Raw genomic sequence first — 24,274 nt, 5'->3', positions numbered from 1 at the left:
CTTCGAGTCACTAATGAACTATAAACAAGAAGATGTGGTATGATTGCCAATGAGACAACTGTTCACAAGAGACCAAAATGACGCAGACATTAACAACTTTAGGTCACTGTACAGCCTCCAACAATGACCAAAGCCCAAACTGCATAGTAAGCTATAAAAGGTCCCAAAATGACAATGTAAAACAATTCAAACGAGAAAAATAACGGCCTTATTTAAATAAAAAAATGAACTAAAACAAATACCGTATGTAACACATAAATAAACGACAACCACTGAATTACAGGCTCCTAACTTGGGACAGGCACATACATAAATAATGTGGCGGGGTTAAACATGATAGCGGGATCCCAACCCTCCCCCTAACCTTGGACAGTGGTATAACAGTACAACATAAGAACGAACTATAAAATTCAGTTGAAAAAGGTTTAACTGATCAGATGGACACAAATACAAGTGGAGGAAGCATGTTACAACTCCAACTCTGTGTGTTGGTCTAGAACAAACAAGAAATTTAATGGATGCCTTATTTGATACCTTAGTAACAATAACTCTTTGGTTCAGAAGTTAAAAATGGTAATGAGTCTTCACAACTTGAAAATAAATTGCTTCTCTGAGGGCAGCTGGATACTACTGCAGAGGTGCAACAATGAACAGTTGGAGCAAAAATGGACACAATTCTCGTACTTGATACAGCTCTGAATTTGGATTGTAATTGTTTTCCCCCTCTCCTTCCCCCCCCCCAAAAAAAAATGTTTCCCACAAGATATGGTCATAATCTCAATTCAAATTTCCACTGGAGTTTGCAACCATAATAACCCATTCAAATGCATCATAAAAGTCTTAAAAATAGAAAATGACATTCATAATCATGACTAAAATTAAATTACCTTCACCAGCATTTTAAAAAAGTAACTTATAAATATAAATTATCAGCTAATCACCTCAAGACAATACAACATTTCTTTATACATAATTTAAAAGCAGTGTAAAAGAGGGACTTAGGATACTAAAGGGACAGTCAAACGCATAAATCGAAAATAAACTGACAACACCATGGCCAAAAATGAAAAAGACAAACAGACACAATAGCACACACAACACAAAAAACTAAAGAATAAGTAACACAAACCCTATCAAAAAAACTAAGGGAGATAGTTCAAAATGTTTATATTACCTCCCTTAAATTATGTTTTGTACTTAGGAAATTGTTCATTAACCAAGACACCCTTATTTCTCCCTTTTCACCCTAAAATCATGTGGTCATAAATCTTGTGTTAACATTTGATAGATTTCTATTTACTTATACCAAAGTCTTTGTTCGAAAACCAAATGTCTTAGGAAGATGACTATGACACTAACATGATACCAATATACAACCTCAAATTGTTTTGCGATCGTATGAAAACTGGTAAGACTTTGAACTTGACTTCATGTATAGATAATGGTATATAGGTAAGACTGTATATTATCATTGAGTGTATTTGTGGGTTTTTTTCATGAGTAGGTGAAAGGGAAGTGCATAAATAATTCCTTAATTTAATTTTTTTTTATTAATCCCATCACTAAAATAACAAGTAGTATAACAAAAGTAAATTCTATTTCTTCAATTACATGCTTCACAATACAATAGAGTCAATCTGTCTCATTGTCCAGCAATTTTTTCAAAATTGTGGGGTATTTGTGCATTGGAAATATATAATGTCTGGTAACAGGTTAATATTGATTAAAAAATGTTGAGCACCATGTTAAAAAAAATAATAGATCTACATTTTCCCAAGATGCAGGAATAAATTGTCTAATCACGTTTATGTCAAGTTAAATTATACCATACATGTATCATCATTCATAATGTATGGTTTAAATTCTATTTATAAAATTTCAATTCTTGTTTTGTTTCAGTGTAAAATTAAAAGTCTTAAATGCAAAAAAAAACTGGCAAATTTGAGAAAACACTGGAAAACTTTTGGTGACGATAATAGCAAATTACAGAGTAATTTAATTGGTAATTGGTAATTTCTATTGCATTTCAACTAGTTTATATCTTGAAATACAATTTATATCTTGAAACACAATTTATATCTTGAAAAACAATTTATATCTTGAGATACATATGAGTTGGTCTGATTCTTAGCAATATATCAAGTATAGATTGGCACTGAAAAAAGGCTTATTTTTTGGCACTTAAAAATATTATTAAATGTAAAATCCAGTACATTTGTTCCTAACTAAAGGTCATCTGGTGTGTTGGTTACTATAATTACATAAATAGAATTTAAACCATACATTATGCTTCATAATTGCTACAGTTTTTCAACCCTGCAGTTTTGATTTGCACAAAACTAAAAGAATTTATGAATTTTCATAGAAAACATTAAGAAGATACTAAAATGGACACAAAATACAAATTCAAAAAGACAATCCTTCATGATTTGTCTTTAAAATTGATAAAACAATATACAGATCATAAAAGTAAAAAGAACACTAGCTTATCAAAATATATTTTATAATTTTACAGCAACTAAATTTTCTTTCAATTATTAAGTATATTTCATATTTCTTTTTCTACAGGTTTCTTAAAAAATATATTTGTGAAATAAAGACCAGAAATGAACTCATGATGCATAAGACTATATAGTCAGTCAATAAGTTGCCCTTACAAAATTTAATTGAAATGATTCAATTTTCAATGAAAACAACATAAAGGAGAAAAGCCCTATGTAAATGCTCAAAAATCACCAGATATCTATAAAGTAAGGATTATCCAAATTGGTGTATTTAAAAAATATATATAAATACAAAACCATACCATATCAATATGAGTATTAATTCCGTTTAGTTTCCTTGCACTATTTTCAAAATCAAAGTACTATCTAATAAACAAACATTCTCAACAGCAAAAAAACTTATTGTTTATTTTACATGGTAATTTCTGAATAGATTAATTGTTTTATAAATAGAAATAAAAACATGCATTAATAGATAAGCTATTGATAATTTTGGTTGTACTGTTGGTATAATTGATACAATAATTGAGGATCATTATATGACTGAGATAAAGCTGAGGAACTGTCAATAGAGGGCGCTGTGTTTGGATCCTGACCTTGTTCCATTGAAGCACTGACAGATTCTACATCTAAACTTGAAATATTATTCACATCAACTAAATACATTTTTGTTGCCCCTTTCGTTGGAGAAGTTTGTAGTAATTCCACCTGATGCCGGTTATCTTGGCTGCTTTGAGCTGTATTGTTGTTAGGTGATAATATCAATCCATGAACACTTGGTTCTAACTGTCCTCGGTCCTGTATAGTGATCTGTATCTTAGACAGATGTGACTGGTTTCCATCTGATGAAAACATAATTTGTCCCTGATTTGAAACATGATTTTTTTGCAACAGTGAGCCATCATTCCTCAGTAAGTCTTGTTCCTCATCTCCAGGGTAAGGTTCACTGTCATATTGTTGAAGCATAGAACTTTGTTGGTCTTGCAAATAAACCGGTTGCAATTCCTGTACTTCTACTAAAGGAAGATTTTTCCCACTATTATCTTGCATTTGGATTCTTTGATGATGGAGGTCATTTTGCCTTTGAGGACTGGTGACATGATCTTGTTGATGGAGTAACAGTCTAGCTTCCTGTACAGTGATTCTATTTATATCTGCTGATAATCTACTTTCACTCTGATCTGTGTTTTGATGTTCATGAGTCATGATATGATGTTGTAAATTATCAGAATGCACAAGAACTTGATTGTTTTGAACTGAATGCAAATTCTGGTCAGTGGGTAACAGATCAAGATGATCAGGATTAATATTATTTAGAATGAGAGACTGCTGCTGAGCTGACAAATGCTGAATTGTAACGGGACGATTACTTGAATCCATTGGTTCTGTTGTGTAGTGCTGAATTGTGACTGGTCGATTGTTGGGGTCATTGGGGTCATACAGAATCTGTGAATCCTGAGAAGAAGCAATCAAACTGGTTACCGTTGCATATGCCTGATTTGAATGGTTACCTTGGCTACTAGGTGCATGTGAATAAACCAGTTGTTCTGTTTCCTGACTGGCCTGAATATTTTGGGAAAAATTCAGTGGTTGGTTGTCATTTGTGGTTATTTGCATAGTAAATGCTTGGTTTTTATTATCGTTTTCAAGGTCTAACATTAGTTCATCACCTTGTGTTGGTCTGAGATTAAGCATGATGTTCTTAACAATTTCAGGACTATGCTTATGTTTGTTTGTCAAATGGAGACGCATGTTTCCACGTGTTGTGCTTTTGTACTGGCAGTCAGGACATTGAAAAGGCTTTTCACCAGTGTGCGAGCGCATGTGCACAAGAAGCTGTGTTCGTGTTTTGAAAGTTTTCTCACATCCATAGTCCGTGCATTTGTGATTACGAACTTTGCTATGTTTATGAAAGACATGACTTGTAAGACAAGTCCTGCTGTTAAAGCCTTGACCACAAGTCTCACATATAAATGGTGTACCTTCTTCATGTATCAGTTTATGATCTTTCAGTTGAAACCTTGTAAAGCATTCTTTGCCACAAATGTCACATTTAAATGGCTGCATGCCTTTAGGTAGTGGAACACTATGACGAAAATATCTATGAAAATGTATGTAGAAAAAGTTTGGTTCTTTTGTTTCATAACCACAAATATCACACATTTTCAGAACTTTTTCTTTTTTCCTAATTGACATGGCCATGATGACATCTTCCAAGTCAGTATCGTGAACAGATATTATATGGGTTACAGCTCTTTTAGAGAAGATGTAATGATTTCCACAGATGTCGCAAATAAAATGACGTTCATTTTCTGGTAAATGTTCTGCTTTTTTTTCTATCTGTGCCACAACTGCAGATAATTGACTAGCTCTGTATGATGATGCCTTCATTAATCTGTGTGTACGCTTTGGCTTTTGTGGTTCCTGTGGCGGAGGTTTAGTCTCCATTGAGAAAGTATGAACAATACCTTTATCAGCAGGTCGAGACAAAATGTCTTCAAGTTCTTCAAATTCTGTCCTGGCAAATTCTTTAGCTCTTTTCTTTGGTGGAGGTCTCAGTGTGTATGTTTCTTTCTGTTCTGGAACAACAGCTGCATTCCTATAATTGAAAAATAATACTTGAAAGTGACAGTTGTACATGTGAAACCAAAAAAAAAATGCTTGAATCCCAAATTATTCTTATTTTAGTTAGTAAGTAGAAGTTATTTCAAATTTCCTTTCTTTGGATTATATGTATAGTCAATGACTTAAATTATATCATGCATAAATATATTGTAAAATTCTGCATGTTTGATCTTTTTGTAAAGTTATAAAGATGTATAATGCAGAATGCTCAGAAACTTTTTGTCAAGTTGTTAAATTGTATGCTGCAGAATGCATGGTATCTTTCTTTTGTTTTATTTACATACAGAACTTAACAATTCCCAGTACAAACAAGATAACACAGAAACAAAAGGGGAAAGTCTTAAGCTAATGCCTTCTTATAACTTGTCATGATTAAATTTAAATTCTACCATGACTCCAGATTATTACATGTATACATTTAACATTATCCTAGTCCATGAATATAAGCCTGCCAAACAGACTTTTTTTTATATGTACAGCTTATAATCATTCTATAAATTAAATTCATTTGACATATATCCATGAAAATTTAACCTCAACCACTGAAAGATGGCTCCTTGGACACCAATCCTTCAATAAGTCATGAAAATGAGGTCAATTTCAGAAGAAAACCATCAAACCAGCATGAACACTATAAAATCATTCAATTACCAAATAAAGTTGACATACTGCTTACAATATCTGAAAAACAGACTTGACAACAAAACCTGAACACTAAACACTGAATCATGTGATGAGGTCAATGTCAGGTGAACCTTGTCTGATAGACATGTTGACCAAATAATGTAGTTGTCCTATTACCAATACTCACAATAAGATATACATGATATAAATAAAATTGAAAATGGAAATGAGGAATGTGTCAAAGAGACAACAACCCGACCACAGAAAAAAACAACAGCAGAAGGTCACCAACAGGTCTTCAATGTAGCGAGAAATTCCCACACCCAGAGGCGTCCTTTAGCTGGCCCCTAAACAAATATATACTAGATCAGTGATAATGATCGCCATACTAATTTCCAAATCGTACACAAGAAACTAAAATTAAAATAATACAAGACTAACAAAGGCCAGAGGCACCTGACTTGGGACAGGCGCAAAAATGCGGCGGGATTAAACATGTTTATGAGATCTCAACCCTCCCCTATACCTCTAGCCAATGTAGAAAAGTAAATGCATAACAATACGCACATTTAAAATACAATTCAAAAGAAGTCGGAGTCTGATGTAAGAAGATGTAACCAAAGAAAATAAACAAAATAACCATAATACATAAATAACAACAGACTACTAGCAGTTAACTGACATGCCAGCTCCAGACTTCAATTAAACTGATTGGAAGATTATGATTTCATCATATGAATATCAGGCACAATCCTTCCCATTAGGGGTTTAGTATCATACCATCATAACATATATGAGAAGAACATAACCCGTGTCATGCCAACAACTGGTTTTTGAATAAATGTGTTTAGTTCCGATACAAAGACCCTATAAGTGAATCAATATTAAAGCCAAAATATGCAATCTTTAATAACCTGACAACAATATCGTAACTATATCCCTTCTTGATAAGTCTATTTAAAGGTTTTGTTAGTTTCTGAGGTGAATACTGACATTTCTGTGCTTTATAAAGAATATTTCCATAAAAAATTGGATGTGAAATACCTGAACGTATAAGATGTCTGCATGTTGAGCTATATTTATGAATGATGTCCTTATACCGATGATAAAATTTAGTAAATGTTTTGACTAATTTGTGATTTCAAAAACCCTGGTGTAATAATTTTTCAGTAATACATAAATTTCTCTTGTTAAAATCTAAAACATTGTTACACACACGAGCAATCGTACAAGTTGAGATATATAAACACCTTAAGATGGTGACAAGGGAACGTCACCATCTAAAAATGGATAATTAACGATAGGAAATGAAAAATCATCTCTTTTATCATAAATTTTAGTATTAAGCTTTCCGTTAGTGATATAGATATCAAGATCAAGGAAAGGGGAGTGGTCATTGTTAGCATTAGCTTTATTTAAAGTAAGTTCAACAGGATAATTTCTTTAATATACATACTGAAGTCGTCATTATTGAGAGCCAAAATATCATCCAAATATCTAAAAGTATTATTAAATTTGTTTATGAGATGTTGTTTCAATGGGTCTTCGCTGTTTTTTGTCATAAATTGTAACTCATAGCAATACAAAAACAGGTCCGCAATAAGTGGTGCCCCATTGGAATTCTGATAACCTGGCGATATACGGAATCTCCAAAGCGAATAAAAATGTTATCTAGTAAAAATTCAAGGGCATATATAGTATCAAAGCATGTCCAATTGACATAGTTTTTTTGTTTATTGCTACTAAAAAATGACCTAAAAGAGTTTGAACATATATATTCACATTCTGACTTTTTAAATGCCCATTTAATTAGGTGAGTGATTTTTTTCTTAATGAGAATGTGAGGCAATATGGTATACAGGGTAGAAAAATCAAAACTTTGAACAGATTCAAAATCACCAATATAAGCATGCAATTTTTCAAGTACTTCAAACGAGTTCTTGACACTCCAAAAGTAATTAATTCCACTATTTTCGAAAGCCTTATTTGAACAATTTATTATCATGTTTTTGATTGTACCCAGTAAACAGGTAAGAAGAATAGACAATTTAGTAGTGGAACAATGGCTTGAAGACGAAATAAATCTATATTTGTACGGTGTTTTGTGTAGCTTCGGAAGCCAATACATAGTAGGGACTTTCATTGTATTTGGTTTTGCTTGTAAAGCGGTAGCTAAAAGTTTTTGTTTGTTACAGATGTCGTTTTCTGAAAATGGAGTCAGTTGGAATGATGGTGAATTGGTAATTTCTTTTTTCAGAACCTCAATGTAAAATTTACGTCAAACAATAATAATATTATTAGTAGCTTTATCGGCCGGGACAAAAACAAATTCCTTGGCTAGTTCTTTTAGTTTATGTTTGATACGAGAAATAGGTTTATTGTGGTTATTGTTAATAATAAAATGTTCTTTAAAATGTTGAATACTTATATCAACTACGTTCATTACTGAATTAAAAAAAGAGTCCAAAGATTTTTTGTCAGCTTTTTCCCGTTTTATCCATTTCAAACAGTAAGTACGGAGTGAGTCGTGAATGATATTACGACACTCATTCCAATTAATAACTGATGGGGGACAATATTTAGGTCCTTTACTGAGGAATGATTTTCACTCTCGGTCTTGAACGATGTTAAGGTCTCCTGTTATAACATGGGAAATGGGTCCATAAATGTATGCGGAATTACTACAATTACATGAAGTAGGTGTATTTTCACTGATATTAACATCTTGACACAATTGGTTATAATTAAACACAAATTTCCGGGTATATTGCTTGTAAATATAACAAATAAGAGGGAGCTCAGTATTGTCAAAATATCCAGGAATTTGTTCTTTAACAGAATGGTCGTTAAATATACCGGCAATATTTACAAAATCAAAACCTTTATTGACATACTTTATTTTAATAAAATGTTTTTTATGATCTTCAGGGCAATCAATTTTTGGAAATAGTTTAGAATAACAATATGCCATAATAATTTATAATAACTATTTCATACTTAGGACTGTTATATGAAATTGTATTGCAATCCTCCAAAATTTTATTTAACCTATTAACCGGTAATGAACAGAGCTTTGTTAACAGATAATGTCTGCCGTTGTTTTTTCAAATAGAAATTAAGTCCAAAATATTGGTATGAATTTTCTTTGATTGCGATTTTTTCTATTACTGAGAGAACGGTTTTTACGAACAGGTTTAGAAACTATATCCAAAATGTTAACGGAATCCGTTCTTGATATATTTCCAATTCCCATGATATTATCATTAAGACCGAGAGGGTAGACTGTCTGTAATTTTTTAATCCAATTTAATTCAATTATTTTCCGTGATCGTACACACTTTGAATGAGATTCACCAGGCTGCTTAATATTTACTACTTCTAAAGGTTGAACTGCTAAACATTTAATAGGATGATTGTGCTTCTTGAGGTGTTGATAAATGATACTTTTGAATTTATTGGGTCTTTTAAAACGATACAGATGTTCTTGAGTGCGTTTAGATAAATATCGTCCAGTTTCACCTACATACTGAATACCACATCCCGGTTTGTTTCATGTGAGTAAATAAATAATACTGTTTGTTTTTCAAGTTATATCAGTTTCACAATTTAAAGAAAATGTGCGACCATTAAACGTGGACCTTACCGTATTTTTGGTGGAAACGCGGGGACATGTAAGTCATTTTTAGGCATGACACTTATCGATAGAAGGGTAGCCACGATTTTTATTGTTAAAAATGTTAGCGATGGTAGTATTTTTAGATAACCGATTTTGAAAATTGAGACGTGTAGATACCCTTTGAACGAGTTTAGTATTTAATATTTTTCCATTTCTAAGCTTCATATTTGTTTTTTGTTTGTGAAATATATAATAAAGGAGCAAAGACTGGCTTCCAGAACATGAACCAGCATACAATAAATTAAGTTATGTAAAAATGATAAATCTGTTCGGCTAAAAATGTCAAACTCTATTTGTATTAATTCCCCGGAAAAAATAGGGTATATCAGGGTAGCGACTGACCGCTGACTAAATAGTAGAATGGGGCTGAATATTGAAATACTTCTTTTTGATAAATATTCCTAAAGTAATGAACTAGAGAAGTTCTCGCTTGGACACACACTCCATAATCTAGTATATTATAAGAGCATAATCATAAACCTGAAGCACGGGGAGGCACTCTACTGTCTCCACACGGCACTAAAGACAAACTCTGTAAAACATAAAATTGAAAATGGAAATAGGGAATGTGTCAAAGAGACAACAACCCGACCAAAAAAAAAACAACAGCAGAAGGTCACCAACAGGTTTTCACTGTAGCGAGAAATTCCCGCACCCGGAGTCGTCCTTCAGCTGGCCCCTAAACAAATATATATTAGTTCAGTGATAATGATCACCATACTAATTTCCAAATTGTACACATGTATACATGTTATTTTCAAGTTTAAAAAATCAACTTTTGACCATCAACCAGGAAAATTAGGTCGAGGGCAGCTAACATATGACAATGTATGAAAGATAGAAACTTCCTAACATAACAAAAGGCATTTGTATTTAGTTCGTATGAAGTATTATACTGTGTACAAGTAACAAATATATGTAGTTAATGCTGCTATTGGTGCCATATTAACATCTCTATGTTTGCAACTTTCATCACAGGACAATAATAAAATAAATTTGACAAAGTCTAACCCTTGGACTTATGAATAGTCTGCAATACAAAAAAAAGTTTGTATGACATCCTTAAACTTACTTTGGTTTTGCTGATTTTATAAATGAAGCATAAGACTTTTTGAATGCCTTAGCTGCTCTCCCCTTTTTAGTGAAAGCTTTTCCTTTGAGTTTAGAGTGGGGTTTCCAATCAGCATCTTCATCACAATCATCAGTCAGTTCATCTATGTTCCCAGCTTCCTCATCTTCACTAGGTTTATTTTCATTGGTCACTTGTTCAGAACTGAAACTTCCTGTGGATTCCATATTGTTATTTGATGTAATTCTACTTCCTGCATCTAAGAGTCCATGGTCACTACTTATACTGCTGTTAATTGTTTCCTCATTGTTATAGCTTGTATTTATTTTGCTTGCTGTTGTGGGAGATACAGTTTTCTTTACGTTGCCAACTTTGTTTGAGTTTATAAATGCAGCATTTGTATGGATTGGATGTTTAAACTTAGTTTCAGTAAAAGAATTAGAACTAAAATTTGAACATGTTTTAGGAACATTGTTTTCTGTATTTTGAGATGGGCTTTTATTAGGTGTACTGGTACCCTTCAGTGATGCTCTTCTTGTTCCATATGAATGTAAAGGAATTGATGTTACAGAACTTGTCGTTCCTTCTTCAGTCCCCTTTTTTGTTGACTGTGCATCATCCCGTTGCTTTTTGGTGGGTTGTGTTGTCTTAATTTGTGGTGACTTTTGCACAGCTTTTTTGCCAGTTGTTTTCGCCTCTTTATTCATATTAGTATGAGCTATTGAGGAATGTTCGTTTTTAACAATAGCTACAACGTCTTCTCCTTTGTCCATCAGAATTGTTTGACTGATATCAAACATAATTACAAAATCTTTACACATGTCTAGTAAATGTGTTAGTTTAAACAGATTAGCAACTCTAGCAAAATGGCCGACATTATCAGATGTCAAGGTCACTTTGCCATCATATAAATAATGAACCAACTGTGATGTGACATCAAGAGGAATTCCCTGAGGAAGTTCTATCTTCAGTGATGCATTCTGGGACAGATCTGACATCTTAGACAGGATAAATGGACATGCTGCTAACAACACAAGTCTGTGGACCTAAAAATATAGGTTAAATATTTTATAAATATTTTTCATAATTAACTGCAACAATTAAATTAATTATAAATGTTCAGTTTGAACAAGAGAGCTAACTTATACGTCTGTGCTACAACTATATGAGAATGTAATATTATCATTGTTGAAACCTTATAAATATCTGCAACTTTGCATGAATTTTTTACATTTTGTAGGAATGCTCTGTTTTAAAAAAAAAAATTATCCTCTCTTTCATATATAACCATTTATAAATTGGTGCTTCTTTACTTTGCTTTTAATCACAATATTTACCATTAAGAAACTTAAGTAAGCTGTTTCATAGATTTTTTATATGTAGTGAAAGATGTGCAGAAGTCAATTTGTCGTATTAACAAATCTGATAAATTTTAATAAATCTAATTAAGTCTGCTTTATTTTGTAAAATTTCATAACTTTCTTGAACTTTTGGAATATTGTAATTCTCAGGCTACTGTACATGTATATTTTATAATTTTGACAATGTATGATTAACAAGTTGTTTGCCAAAAAAGAAGGTTCATGTTTTCTTAAAATATTATCTCCCCTTTGATAGTACTCTGTTATAAAAGTAGTCTTCCACTAATTGTTGTTTATAAAGACTGTATGTTGACCTCTTGAATATGTGTTTTGGTTTTTATTTTGCTTAGTTCTATTTATTCATTTCAATATCATACCTTTTTTTTTAATTAATAAAATTATCTTAAATAGGACAATGTAGGGAGTGTATTTTTATATACATGTAATAGTATTTGATTTTGCTATAATCATGATAAAATATATTTAATATCAAGGTAGGTTGATTGACAATTCTAAAACAATATTCATTTTTATCACTTTTTTACAAATTTCCTTTGCAAATGAAAAATATTGTGAGATCGTTCATTTAACAAAATCTTCTGGCCAAATAAGTGAAGTACCCCCCCCCCCCTTTTTTTTTTTACAAAATCTTACCCTTATTTCTGTATTTCCAGATAAGATTACTGAATCACAAAACAAGCCTTCCTTCAGGAGACCAAACATCTTTGCCATAAGTTGTCTTGGTAGGTCCACATGTGAGTAATCTTTACTGTCAGACTTAGGAAATGTAACTGTCCCTGTCCCTTCCTCAAAATTACCACGTTTCTTAAATGGTGACTGCTTTACTTTGTTTAAAGCTTTCTTAACTGGAGAATTATTTACCTGAATGAATAAAAACAACTTGTCTTATTACAATTACTATTATGATTGACTTATAATGGCTTGCATAACATCTAAAGGCAAATATTTCATCGGCTATATGATCAGGACAATAATTATATGAATTGAAACCAGTACAAAGAGTATAGATACTTCCTAAAAAGAAAGAGTACATATCTGTTTTTTAAGTAAAAACTTGTACTTAAACACTTGTAATGATAATGCATTTTCTATCTAAGCAGGTAAATTTTGGCAATTTGTTTTCTTTTTTGTCTCAAGATAGTTTTGTATGGTGTAACATAATTTAACTGAATATTTTGTCATGAAATGTACCAAAATAAAATTTCCCTTAGTAGGATCAAATCTCTGCTTACCCTTCTTTAGCACCTGAGGTGATCAGATCAAGGTTAAACCTAGTCTTTGGTGAGGTTTGTGTTTCTTCGTCTCATGTTTTACATAGTGATTTCTCAACTATTGTTTGTTAGTTAGACCAAGCAGCAGATATTTTTCTTTTTGCTACGCATATATTGTTTGTCTCTCTTTGATTTGTGGGATTATATTCTCTCTGCAGTATCAAAACTCTCTTTTTAGCTCACCTGGCCTAAAAGGCCATGTGAGCTTTTCTCATCACTTGGCGTCCGTCGTCGTCGTCGTCGTCGTTAACAATTTTTCAAATATCTTCTCCTCTGAAACTACTGAATGGATTTGAATGAAACTTAACATGATTGTTCCTTAGATTATCCTGCACAAAGTGTGTGCTTCGATTTTTGATCCGTCAAAAAACATGGCCACCGTTACTTAAAATAGAACATAGGGGTCAAATGCAGTTTTTGGCTTATATCTCAAAAATGGAAGCATTTAGAGCAAATCTGACATGGGCTAAAAATGTTCATTAGGTCAAGATCTATCAGCCCAGAAATTTTCAGATGAATCAAACAAACCATTGTTGGGTTGCTGCCACTTAATTGGTAATTTTAAGGAAATTTTGCAGTTTTTGGTCATTATCTTGAATATTATTATAATAGATGAAGATAAACTGTAAACAGCAAAAATGATCAGCAAAGTAAGATCTACAAATAGGTTAATATGACCAAAATTGTCAATTGACCCCTTAAGGGGTAAATGTCCTTTAATGACAATTTTTCACAATTTGTTCATCATATTTGCTAACTTTTAAAAATCTTCTCCTCTGAAACTACTGAATGGATTTGGATGAAACTTAGCATGATAGTTCCTTAGATTATCCTGCACAAAGTGTGTGCTTCGATTTTTGATCCGTCAAAAAACATGGCCGCCCTTACTTTAAATAGAATATAGGGGTCAAATGCATTTTTTGGCTTATATCTCAAAAACGAAAGCATTTAGAGCAAATCTGACATGGGGTAATAATGTTCATTAGGTCAAGATCTATCAGCCCAGAAATTTTCAGATGAATCAAACAAACCATTGTTGGGTTGCTGCCACTTAATTGGTAATTTTAAGGAAATTTTGCAGTTTTTGGTCATTATCTTGAATATCATTATAGATAAAGATTAACTGTAAACAGCAAAAATGATCAGCAAAGTAAGATCTACAAATAAGTTAAATATGACCAAAATTGTCAATTGACCCCTTAAGGGGTTATTGTCCTTTAATGACAATGTTTTCTCAATTATTGAAGAATTGTTAGCTGTACATATTTGCCTGGCATGGTTCAATATGTTCAATAAGGCATTGTTTACCAGGTGAGCGATTCAGGCTCTTGAGAGCCTCTTGTTTTATTTGTGAACTTGTCATATTTACAATATTTTGCTGTATTATCTCAGATTAACCTTTATAACAGGACTGACATAAGGTTCCTTCACAGAATCATAACCAGACTCACCTTTATAACAGGACTGACATAAGGTTCCTTCACAGAATCATAAATAGACTCACCTTTATAACAGGACTGACATAAGGTTCCTTCACAGAATCATAACCAGACTCACCTTTATAACAGGACTGACATAAGGTTCCTTGACAGAATCATAACCAGACTCACCTTTATAACAGGACTGACATAAGGTTCCTTCACAGAATCATAACCAGACTCACCTTTATAACAGGACTGACATAAGGTTCCTTCACAGAATCATAAATAGACTCACCTTTATAACAGGACTGACATAAGGTTCCTTCACAGAATCATAAAAAGACTCACCTTTATAACAGGACTGAAATTAGGGTTCCTTCACAGAATCATAACCAGACTCAACTTTAAAGCAGGACTGAAATTAGGGTTCCTTCACAGAATCATAACCAGACTCACCTTTGTAACAGGACTGACATAAGGTTCCTTCACAGAATCATAACCAGACTCACCTTTATAACAGGACTGACATAAGGTTCCTTTACAGAATCATAACCAGACTCACCTTTATAACAGGACTGACATAAGGTTACTTCACAGAATCATAACCAGACTCACCTTTATAACAGGACTGACATACATGTAAGGTTCCTTCACAGAATCATAACCAGACTCACCTTTATAACAGGACTGATATTAGGTTCCTTGACAGAATCTTAACCAGACTCACCTTTATAACAGGACTGACATTAGGTTCCTTTACAGAATCATAACCAGACTCACCTTTATAACAGGACTGACATAAGGTTCCTTCACAGAATCATAACCAGACTCATCTTTATAACAGGACTGACATACATGTAAGGTTCCTTCACAGAATCATAACCAGACTCACCTTTATAACAGGACTGATATTAGGTTCCTTGACAGAATCATAACCAGACTCACCTTTATAACAGGACTGACATTAGGTTCCTTCACAGAATCATAACTTATCTTCTGATGAGTAGTGGGTTCCATCAAAAGTTGATTGGTTGTGAAACTGTTATCTGTGCCAAGTAGAAAACTAGTATCACCAGACACTGGTATGTCATTCCCGTGATGAGTGTTAAAAAAACTTGATAGAAGATTATCTCCCCTTTCGTCCATCAAAATGTTTGTGGTACCCAGAGGGTGTTGCATATCGCTGCTACCATGACTACGGAAACTGTTGCCAGGTAGTTGGTGATCGGTATTGCGTATGTTTGTGAGTGGCATTGTATGCTGAATGATGTCATTGTTGCGTAACTGATCCTGTAAACTGAAATTCCCAACCGAATGGACAGGATGGACAGGATCCATTCTGATTCTGAAAAAACAAAACAAAAAGTTAACTTATTCTGACAATTATGACTAAAACAAAAATTGTACATATCAGTTTGACAACATACACAAGCATAGATCTTAAGACCTTTTAATTAACAGTTTTTAATTATTCATTCGCTTTATAAAAAAAAAAACATTTAACAGAGATTTAATTATATAAATATCAAGTTAAAACTAAATTCTAAATCAGTTATATTGTGACAGGATTGCTTCCCTTGGTAAATGTGGTAGATACTAAGTCAGTCGTCAGAGGTGGAGCTAAGGAAGTATTCATTTAGCTTGGTTAACACACTGCCTTGTAACACTAAGGTTCCAGGTTCGAGGAGTTGGAGGAGAAAATGATTAATCATTTGTATGTAGAATCATGCTCTCTGGTTTCAATATACATTGTAAAACAAATCTGTTAGAATCATAGTCTCTATTGTATAATCCAATAAGTCTCGTAAATTGAGGAAAACTGAAAATCAGCAGTTTTAATTAACATTGGAAATTAACATTGGAAAGAGGAGATAACTCTGCAAAAATAAGTCTTTTTTGGTCAGTTTATGGTTGATTTTCTTAAAATTCATGTAAATAATGATACTTTGATGGTGTTACAAGTTTGTTTTTGGCTATGCTATATAATCTTCTGCTCATGAAATGGACATTTGGTATTGTTTATATCTGTAAATTATATGTGTTCAGCATCTACCTTGTTTAAAGAAACTTTAAACCACAAAAAAAAGAATATATTCTAATTATTTTTTATAACATTTGAGATTTTTTACCTTGACATGATAAAAAATTTAGTAAATGTTAACCATTGATTTACGAAATCTAGGTTGTAGTTTGAAAAAAGATATGAAAACACCTTTAGAGTTGTTTGTTATACTATAAAGACGGCTAAAATATAAAGAATTAATATACTATGCAAAATAGAAGTGGTAAAATTGTAATTTTGGATCAATTTTTATAGATATTTCTGCCTTTTTACAGAGTTATCTCCCATTTCAATACAAACCTCCTAAGGAATTTTAAAAGAGTGATTTTTTAGTCTTCCTCAGATAAGATTTTTTCTGTGTATATTTGGTGTATAATGATATTAGATTAAAACTTTAAAAAATCTTCTGTTGCGATTACTTTCAGGTAAGGGTAAAATTTATGATAGATTGACAGCAGACTATTATTATCATATGTATCTATTAAACTTATCAACTTTTGATTGTTTATGTGTTAATGTTTGTGTGTCAACACAGTATTTTATTTGAATACCTCAATTTATTACTTCCATTTATACCCAACTATCTATTATTTTTTTCATCTTCATCTTTTCATAAACACTAATACTGTAGCCATAATTTTCAATTTAATGTATAGTAAATGTAACTAAAAAATGAAGACATCATTGAAATATTGGAGAAGCCATACCCACAAGGTCACTGACACAGATCTTTTCAAACGAAACATCCGGTAAACTGGCAACAACCCCCCCTCCCCCCCAAAAAAACCCAAACAAACAAACAAATAAAAACATAGGACACAGATGTAGCCCAGTCAGTGTTCTCCCCAGGAATTTTGGATAGCACCAGGGTGATGCGTGACGAACTGAATTTTTCAATATTTTGTGTCGCGTTGCGTCGTGTACTTTTTTCTTGTAAGTTATTGTGTTTACTGTGGTCCTGTCACTCCTGTGTGATGTAGTGAGTTTACTGTGGTACTGTGTTATGTAGACTTTGGGTCAGAAAAAAGAAGTAAATCAATAAACAGTTTGTATACTTTAATATCTTTTAAGAATAAATAAACATAAGTAGACACAAGATATGATATTATAAATACCAGCACTAAACAAAGCTACTATATATTATTCACATTTACTATCATTTGAAAGAAAGCACTAGTAGACTAGTCTTTAAACAAAAGTCACTTTTGAATAACTGCACTAAAGTCATAAAAGTTATTTAAATTTTAAATTTTAAGTAAATAACACATGATTATACACAAGATATAATATTCACATTTCATTTTACAAAGCACTAAGAGTCATCAAATGTCACAAAATTCACTACTCAGTAGTAAGCTTTCTGTTCTTTGCCTTGCCAAACAGCTTAACACATTCTGGGAAGTTGAAGTCTTGCACAGCTGGTCCTTCTATGGAGATGGTCATGAGTGGGTTTAGAATTTTCTGGCGCAGGCGGTTCCTAAGGAATGTCTTCAGTCTGTTGAGGGTGCTGAAAGATCTTTCGCAGTCTGCTGTAGAAACTGGTATTACTAGGAGGATCTGAGCATACTGTGCAAGTGTTGGGTAACAGTCTTTCAAGGTTGCAATCTTTCTGATGGCTTCTGAATAGTTGATGTCTTTCATGTCTCTGGCCATCATGTGTCTGAGTGATGTGAACTCTTCTGATGCTGTCTGGTAGTCACCAACACTGGTAAAGTGGCTTGCTAGAGTCTAAAAGAGAAAAAATTGGTAAGTAAAGATAAAGTAACAATATTATATAAATCAATGTCAATAAAATTATTTATTTTTTTTATCACTGATAAAACTAATGATTTCACTGTTGACTGAACTTCTGTTTTTTCATTATCTTGTATTCAACTATACCTGTAATTTCTTGAAGTGGATATACTCATTAGTTGCTGGGTCTTCTTTACAGATGAGGTCAGGATCAAATACACTGAAGGCATCTAGAAGAGCTGTATCAGGGAATCTATTGTGGAGGTTCTCTATGACATTGTTGATGTACTGCTGATAAGTCTGCAAAATAAATAATGATATTAGTTTATGAAAATATAAGCAGAAAAAAAGAAGAAAATTATAAACTAAATAATAAAGAAAACTATATTGAAATGAAATTGAAATTAAAACAGTTTATTTACTATAGTTGCTTTGGTATTTATTTCACTATAATATCTTCAAATTAACAATGATGATCCCATTCTATTGTACAAGTATATGAAAAAAATACCTTGTCCTTAAACTTGTCAACTACTTCTTTAACCCCATACTCTGCAAGCTGCTGAAACAGGTCTGGTAGATTGGTCATGTGTTCCCCATGTTGATTGAGTAGGTGTTGTAGTGACATCTGGGTTGCTGATACCATGGAGTCTATCAGTGAGAGGTCTACAGTGGTCTTCTGGAAGATCTTACTGAGTCTATTAAGGTGTGGAAGTATGTCAGACAACATGGATATGGTACAGATGAACAGTGGGTTCTTCACAAACAAGGCGAGGCCTGCAGCTGTTGCGTCACACCTCTCTGATGCTTCTCTTTCAAGACTGAGTATAAGGGCTGGTAAACATCTACGGATTGCTGTCACTGCAATCTCGTGGGATAACCATCTGGTGTCAGCTACTTCTTTCAGCTTAATGCTGGGGGTACCAAGTATTAACTGAAATTAAAAGAGACAGTTTAACATTTTGCATGAATATGAATGTTTTTTTAGATACATAAAATAAACATCATAATATTTCTTCTAGTCTATGAAAACTGAAATAATTATTAAAATGTAAAAAAAAGTTATTATGAATTGATAAAAGTAAAAAAAAAAACCAAACAAATCATTTGAATTGAAATCAAAATATGTAAGTAATAATATACCTCTATTTCTTTCAACCCACTCATTCTAACTGCAGAGTTCTGGTAGTAATAGAAAAGCTGCCTGAGTATGTCTTTAAACTTCTGAAGGTAAGGTATGTTGTCAGATGCTTGGGCTGCTGCAAGGGCCAATCTATGGGCGATACAATACGTTGACCATCTCTGGGTTCTGTGACTTCAACTGTGTAGCTACCTGATAAAATAAAACAAAAAAATAAATAACAGTATAAAAACTTAGGAATTGATGGGCCATATAGTTATTACATTTGATTTCTTTTGAAAATATTTTTTTTTCTCTTTGCTCATTGTTGAAGGATAGTTGTCTCATTGGCAATTATACCACATCTTCTTTTTTTTATCATCTGTTATTCATAAATAGTAAATACTTATAATAAACTTACCCCAGTCTTTCTTCCCACCATGACAGAAGCACCATCAGAGCCAAAACCCATCATCTTCTGGATTGGTAGTTGCCTGTCAGTCATGAGTGTCTTGATTGCTGGAACGATAGTGTCAGCTTTTCCGTCTGGTAGATCTACTAGTGTGAGGAAAGAGGTTTTAACCTGAAATATAAATAAAGATATTACTTGCATGTTATATTATACATAAATGTTAAAATCAGTTTCTTTTCTACCCTGTAATGGTTGGCTCATTGTTAATCATACCACATCTTCTTATCTTAGACTAAAATCTAAATTATATGTTAAAATACTAATATATTCTTGTGTAAGTTAAACATTGGGAAATATTACATATTTTAAATTAATATATATTTCTAATAACTACTTACTTGGTAGTCATGTGTTAGGTATCTGGCCATAACTGTCATCTGCTTAACTACTGCTACATCTGTGGTCTCGTCAATCAATAAGGAGAAGTATGGACTGTTGTGTATAGTCTGGAGTATGCTAGTCTGAATCTGGCCCCTGCTTGCATATACATTTTGTAGGATTATAAAGGGACATTACTCAAGAAATGCAATATTAACTCTATATATATCCCAGGTGGTCGTGTGGTCTAGCGGGACAGCTGCAGTGCAGGCGATTTGGTGTCACGATATCACAGTAGCATGGGTTTGAATCCCGGTGCTATTATAGTTGAGTATAAAACATAAAGGCAAGGGGGGTGGGGGTGGTGAGCTATGGATTTTGTTTTGGAAACTAAAAAAGTTTCCAGTTTTTGGCCCTGAAAAAAAATTGTTTGTTTCACCCTCATCTGCCACTATATATAATGCTAAAATTGATTTCGACTTGTCACCAAAATTTGTCCTGAAAAAAATCAAAAGCTCACGCCCCCCTCCCCCTCCACAAAAAATGTTGCCTAATTCATTTGAAAAGGTCTTCCCGAATTGACTTGACGTACACAAAAATATTCGCCACTGGTCATTACTCAAAAAACGATTCACGAATAAATGCATGACTAAAACAAGTGTGAGGTAAATGATATGTTTGTCTAGTATCTCAGATCCATTAAATAACACGTAAAATAAATATAAAAAAAACGCTACCCTATTCCTTTACCAGATACTCCTTGGAGAAGAAATACCATTTGAAACGAACAGAAAAGATAAAAATGTAGTGATCCCTAATATCTCAATCCTTTTTTTTCGACTGTAAGCACGCTGTTGCAGCTAACGTTTTCTAATGCGTTATCGAGACTTCTCTTGTATATTCAAACTACTGCAAATTATAAAAATGGCTTTCTTAAAGTAGCAACCACTTAACTTAAAAAAAGGGGGAGAGTTATTTTTTTTATCTGAGTCAGATTTTTTTTCGCGCGTACGTTTTAATTCTTTTTTTTTCGATGCTGGTTATCAAATACTTTTTTTTCAATATTTAACACTATATAAATGTATGGGGACACTCTTATTCAGAACATTTTTTTTTTATCATCTGTATGACCATTTTTTTTTTTTATCAAATTGGAGATCGGAATATTTCCATTCCCATCCTCCGCCCCCCTTTTGAAGTCAATTGGTTGTTCCCTTACCGCTAGAAAAAATTTCCAAAAATTTTGAATTCAGTTCTACGTAATGAACATTTAAATGACATATAGTTTACAAGTGGGAACAAATCTTATGTACAGGTAGTATAGATGTGAACAAATGTAATGTGAAACCAGTGTACACTACACTAAACTAATTGTAAACATGTTTACTCTACACGGCGTTTGGTGTGAACACGGCCTTATATACAGTGAAAAATTTTAATTTTAGGATTAAAAACAAAAATTAATTATAACATTTTTACATAGTGATAGTGCATATTTTTTTTATTATTATACATGTATAGAGGGATAATCCTTCTATAGAGGGGTAAAATAATCCCTCTATAGAGGGGTAATTTTGTTTAGACTGGATTTAAATCAAAATAGGGCAGAATGGCATTCTCTACTTATTATAGCAGTAACCTGGAACAGTTGATGCACCAATTGATGTAATAAATTTAATATGCACATGCCCAGTTTGATGCTTATCTGACTAAATATAAAATCTATTGTTCACTTTGATTAAGGTTCATCATAACAAACGGACAAATATGGCTGTATTTACATGCCAAAAATTACTCTGAGTACAGACTTACCTGTGGAGTTGGAAAAGTTTTAATGCCTGGCATCCACTAGAATATATATAGACTATAATAAAGTTAAATGCATTTTGTGTTTCAGAAAGATAAAATCTCTTTTGGATTTTGATGGGCATTTTTTTTCCTTCATGCAAAAGGTGTGAAAATTAACTTAGTTGTGGTACAACTATGAGATGCTCCCTCAGGTAAAAAATCGGTTTGTATTGTTTTGATTCTCCTTAATTGACAATGGACAATAGGTATCATCACAACTATAGGTGAAGTTAAAGAGTTTATCTGAGTCAGTGAGTGGACAGTATCAAAGTAAGGGAGCTACCATTTGATTTTTATGGGGGGGCTAGGATGAAAAATTTTGTCCTGCATTTTTTTTTTAGTTGTAATCTCTGGCATTTTTTTTTTAGTTGTAATCTCTGTCCTGCCTTTTTATTTTACACTCTATTCGGTCCTGCCTTTTTTTTATTAGTTTATCCTGACTTTTTTTTACCTACATTGTCATCCTGCCTTTTTTTTTGCAAAGTGTCTCATCCTGCCTTTTTTTTCTCAAAACTGCTGTCCTGCCTATTTTTTTCAAATTTCATCCTAGCCCCCCCCCCCCCCCCCCCCCCATAAAAATCAAATGGTAGCTCCCTAATTCAGGTGTTTGTTTATTTTTACACCTTCTGCAGAAAGGAAAAAAAATGCCCTGCAAAAACCAAGAAAGATTTTATCTTTCTTAAACCCAAAATGCATATAACTTTTATATATCTAGTGGATGCTAGGCATAACAACTTTCCAAACAGCACAGGTATTAAGTCTGTGCACAGAGTAGTTTTTGAGTTGTAAATACGGCCATATTTGTCCATTTGTTATGATGAACCTTAAAAGCTGTTATGATCAGGTAAATTCTACTCACTTATTCCTCACTGAACAGAATTTCTATTGTTAGATTTAACATGAAATTTAAAGGTCAACTATTCCTTTTGTTGTTGATCAGGTGTTCAGATAGGTTTACAATAGATTGCAAGTTTTGTCACTTTAGCAGAAAACTGGTTATCCCAATTTTTAGTAAAGTGCATATGTTGATGCCTATAATGCTAGAGATTATAGCCAATATAACTAGAAAATGCCATTCTGCCCTAATTTGCTTTAAATCCAGTGCAAACAAAAATACCCCTCTATAGAAGGATAATTTTATCCCTCTAGTAAAAGAAGGATTTTCCCTCTATAGAGGTATAATCACCATAAAGGGGGTTTATTCCCAACCTGTTGAAGGTTAATTATTGCTGGGAACAGTATATCAATATATATGTTCCTGGTTATTGGGACTAAGATTTCTTTATAGTTTTTTCATAAAAGGTTGTAAACAATACTTTTTTGATATACACTTTAATTTGTCTGTATTATTCATTTCTCTTTAATTTGTGGTTATTTTAATTTTTGTTTTAGATCATGACCAAGTTATCAAATATTTCATATTTTATTTACTAATAACTCCATGCTATTCCAAATATAATGTCACAAAGTATTGACTGATTTAAAAAGAATCTATATGGATCAAATTTGAGAATATTTATGGCAAGAACAGACTGTACATAATTGACCTTGAAGACGATTCTCAATAAGGTCACAAGAAATATGTTGTGTATCGTAAAAGTCCACGCTCAAAACAACAAACGCTTATGGGCTCAGTCAAATTCACCATAAAAATAATGTTTTGCATCATTGTACATGTTTTTCACACAACTTATAAGTTGACTAATATGAAAACAGTGATTTCAATGTGTGACAATGTCAGCAAAATGAAATAAAATGGCTTCTTTTCAGTGGTGGCGGCGAAAAGCGATGCAACGATTGGAAATTCACACGTTCTCTGATACCGACAATTAATTATGAAAAGGTGCATTTGTTTCTTGATTGTTGTCATTCCAAACTTACCAATATTATTTGTAATATATTCAAGATACTAACTACAGTGTATTTCAAATAAATCGGTCACAACAGGTCCTGTTTACCTCATTAGCATATTTTGTGTTATCCGACCAATCAAAACAAGAAAATATAAAGTATAAATTTGCGCGAAATTTTAAAAAGTTTTTTTTTTTTTTTTTTTTTAAACATCGTAAATAAAACCAGTACAATAAATCAAGAATATTGAATTAATTTTTAATGTCATAGAAAGATTTCTTTTAAACTGAGTTTTGC

The 24,274-nt window shown here is 32.6% G+C and overlaps 2 protein-coding genes across 3 annotated transcripts; both read right to left on the bottom strand.

Annotated features, from left to right (window-relative positions):
* Window positions 1-1,531: 1,531 nt before the first annotated feature.
* Window positions 1,532-24,109, bottom strand: LOC139482252 (zinc finger and BTB domain-containing protein 49-like). Of its 2 annotated transcripts, none has more exons than XM_071265985.1 (5): window positions 24,008-24,109; window positions 15,518-15,917; window positions 12,514-12,741; window positions 10,502-11,544; window positions 1,532-5,103 (listed from the first exon to the last, which is right to left on the bottom strand). In XM_071265985.1, exons 2-5 carry the CDS (start codon window positions 15,908-15,910, stop codon window positions 2,985-2,987), a joined length of 3,783 nt encoding a protein of 1,260 aa, XP_071122086.1. In that variant the 5' UTR covers window positions 15,911-15,917; window positions 24,008-24,109; the 3' UTR covers window positions 1,532-2,984. The 2 variants fall into 2 exon arrangements, with proteins under 2 accessions (XP_071122086.1, XP_071122087.1); XM_071265986.1 differs by having other exon boundaries at window positions 24,041-24,095.
* LOC139483648 (E3 SUMO-protein ligase KIAA1586-like) lies at window positions 17,895-20,424 on the bottom strand. Its single transcript, XM_071267624.1, has 6 exons — window positions 20,299-20,424; window positions 19,910-20,071; window positions 19,512-19,701; window positions 18,880-19,302; window positions 18,516-18,668; window positions 17,895-18,362 (listed from the first exon to the last, which is right to left on the bottom strand). The coding sequence occupies exons 3-6, from the start codon at window positions 19,533-19,535 to the stop codon at window positions 17,976-17,978; spliced, it is 987 nt and encodes a 328-aa protein (XP_071123725.1). The 5' UTR covers window positions 19,536-19,701; window positions 19,910-20,071; window positions 20,299-20,424; the 3' UTR covers window positions 17,895-17,975.
* Window positions 24,110-24,274: the final 165 nt, after the last annotated feature.

Source organism: Mytilus edulis, chromosome 7 (genome assembly GCF_963676685.1).
Source record: "Mytilus edulis chromosome 7, xbMytEdul2.2, whole genome shotgun sequence".
Taxonomy (NCBI): domain Eukaryota; kingdom Metazoa; phylum Mollusca; class Bivalvia; order Mytilida; family Mytilidae; genus Mytilus; species Mytilus edulis.
This window is presented reverse-complemented; position numbering and strand designations above follow the sequence as displayed.